This window comes from Penaeus monodon, chromosome 22, assembly GCF_015228065.2.
Source record: "Penaeus monodon isolate SGIC_2016 chromosome 22, NSTDA_Pmon_1, whole genome shotgun sequence".
Taxonomy (NCBI): Eukaryota; Metazoa; Arthropoda; class Malacostraca; order Decapoda; family Penaeidae; genus Penaeus; species Penaeus monodon.
The window spans coordinates 6,541,943-6,542,235 of record NC_051407.1 but is presented as its reverse complement, the minus strand read 5'-3'; the positions used below and the strand labels follow the sequence as shown (position 1 = coordinate 6,542,235).

The following is a 293-nucleotide window of genomic DNA, read 5'->3' as shown; positions in this document are numbered from 1 at the left end:
TTTTGTTTATGCCTGAGTGTTTGAATAGTTTTTTTTTACATTTTTCTTGTTACTATCGCCTTCATTCGTCTTATTTGTGTTTGTTTGTTTGTTTTCCATGAACTATACTTCTGCTATGATACATCCGCTTGTTCAATATCTTTTTCACTCACGGATATCCTTTTCCCATCTAAATCCACAATACCACATGGCACAGGAGGAGCTACTCACCAGGAGCTTCATGTTTGAGGGATGTTGTCTTCAGACGAACGCAGCCGCTTTATATACCACAGTCTCCCTCTGCATTGCATTCT

At 38.9% G+C, this 293-nt stretch overlaps 1 protein-coding gene across 1 annotated transcript in view; it reads right to left on the bottom strand.

Moving 5' to 3' along the window:
• LOC119587488 (ATP-dependent RNA helicase A-like) overlaps positions 1-238 on the bottom strand; it is a 3,293-nt gene extending 3,055 nt beyond the window's left edge. Inside the window, exon 1 of the mRNA XM_037936215.1 lies at positions 211-238. Within this exon, the coding sequence (XP_037792143.1) occupies positions 211-222 (12 nt within the window). The 5' untranslated portion in view covers positions 223-238. The remainder of the gene's footprint in view (positions 1-210) is intronic.
• Positions 239-293: the final 55 nt, after the last annotated feature.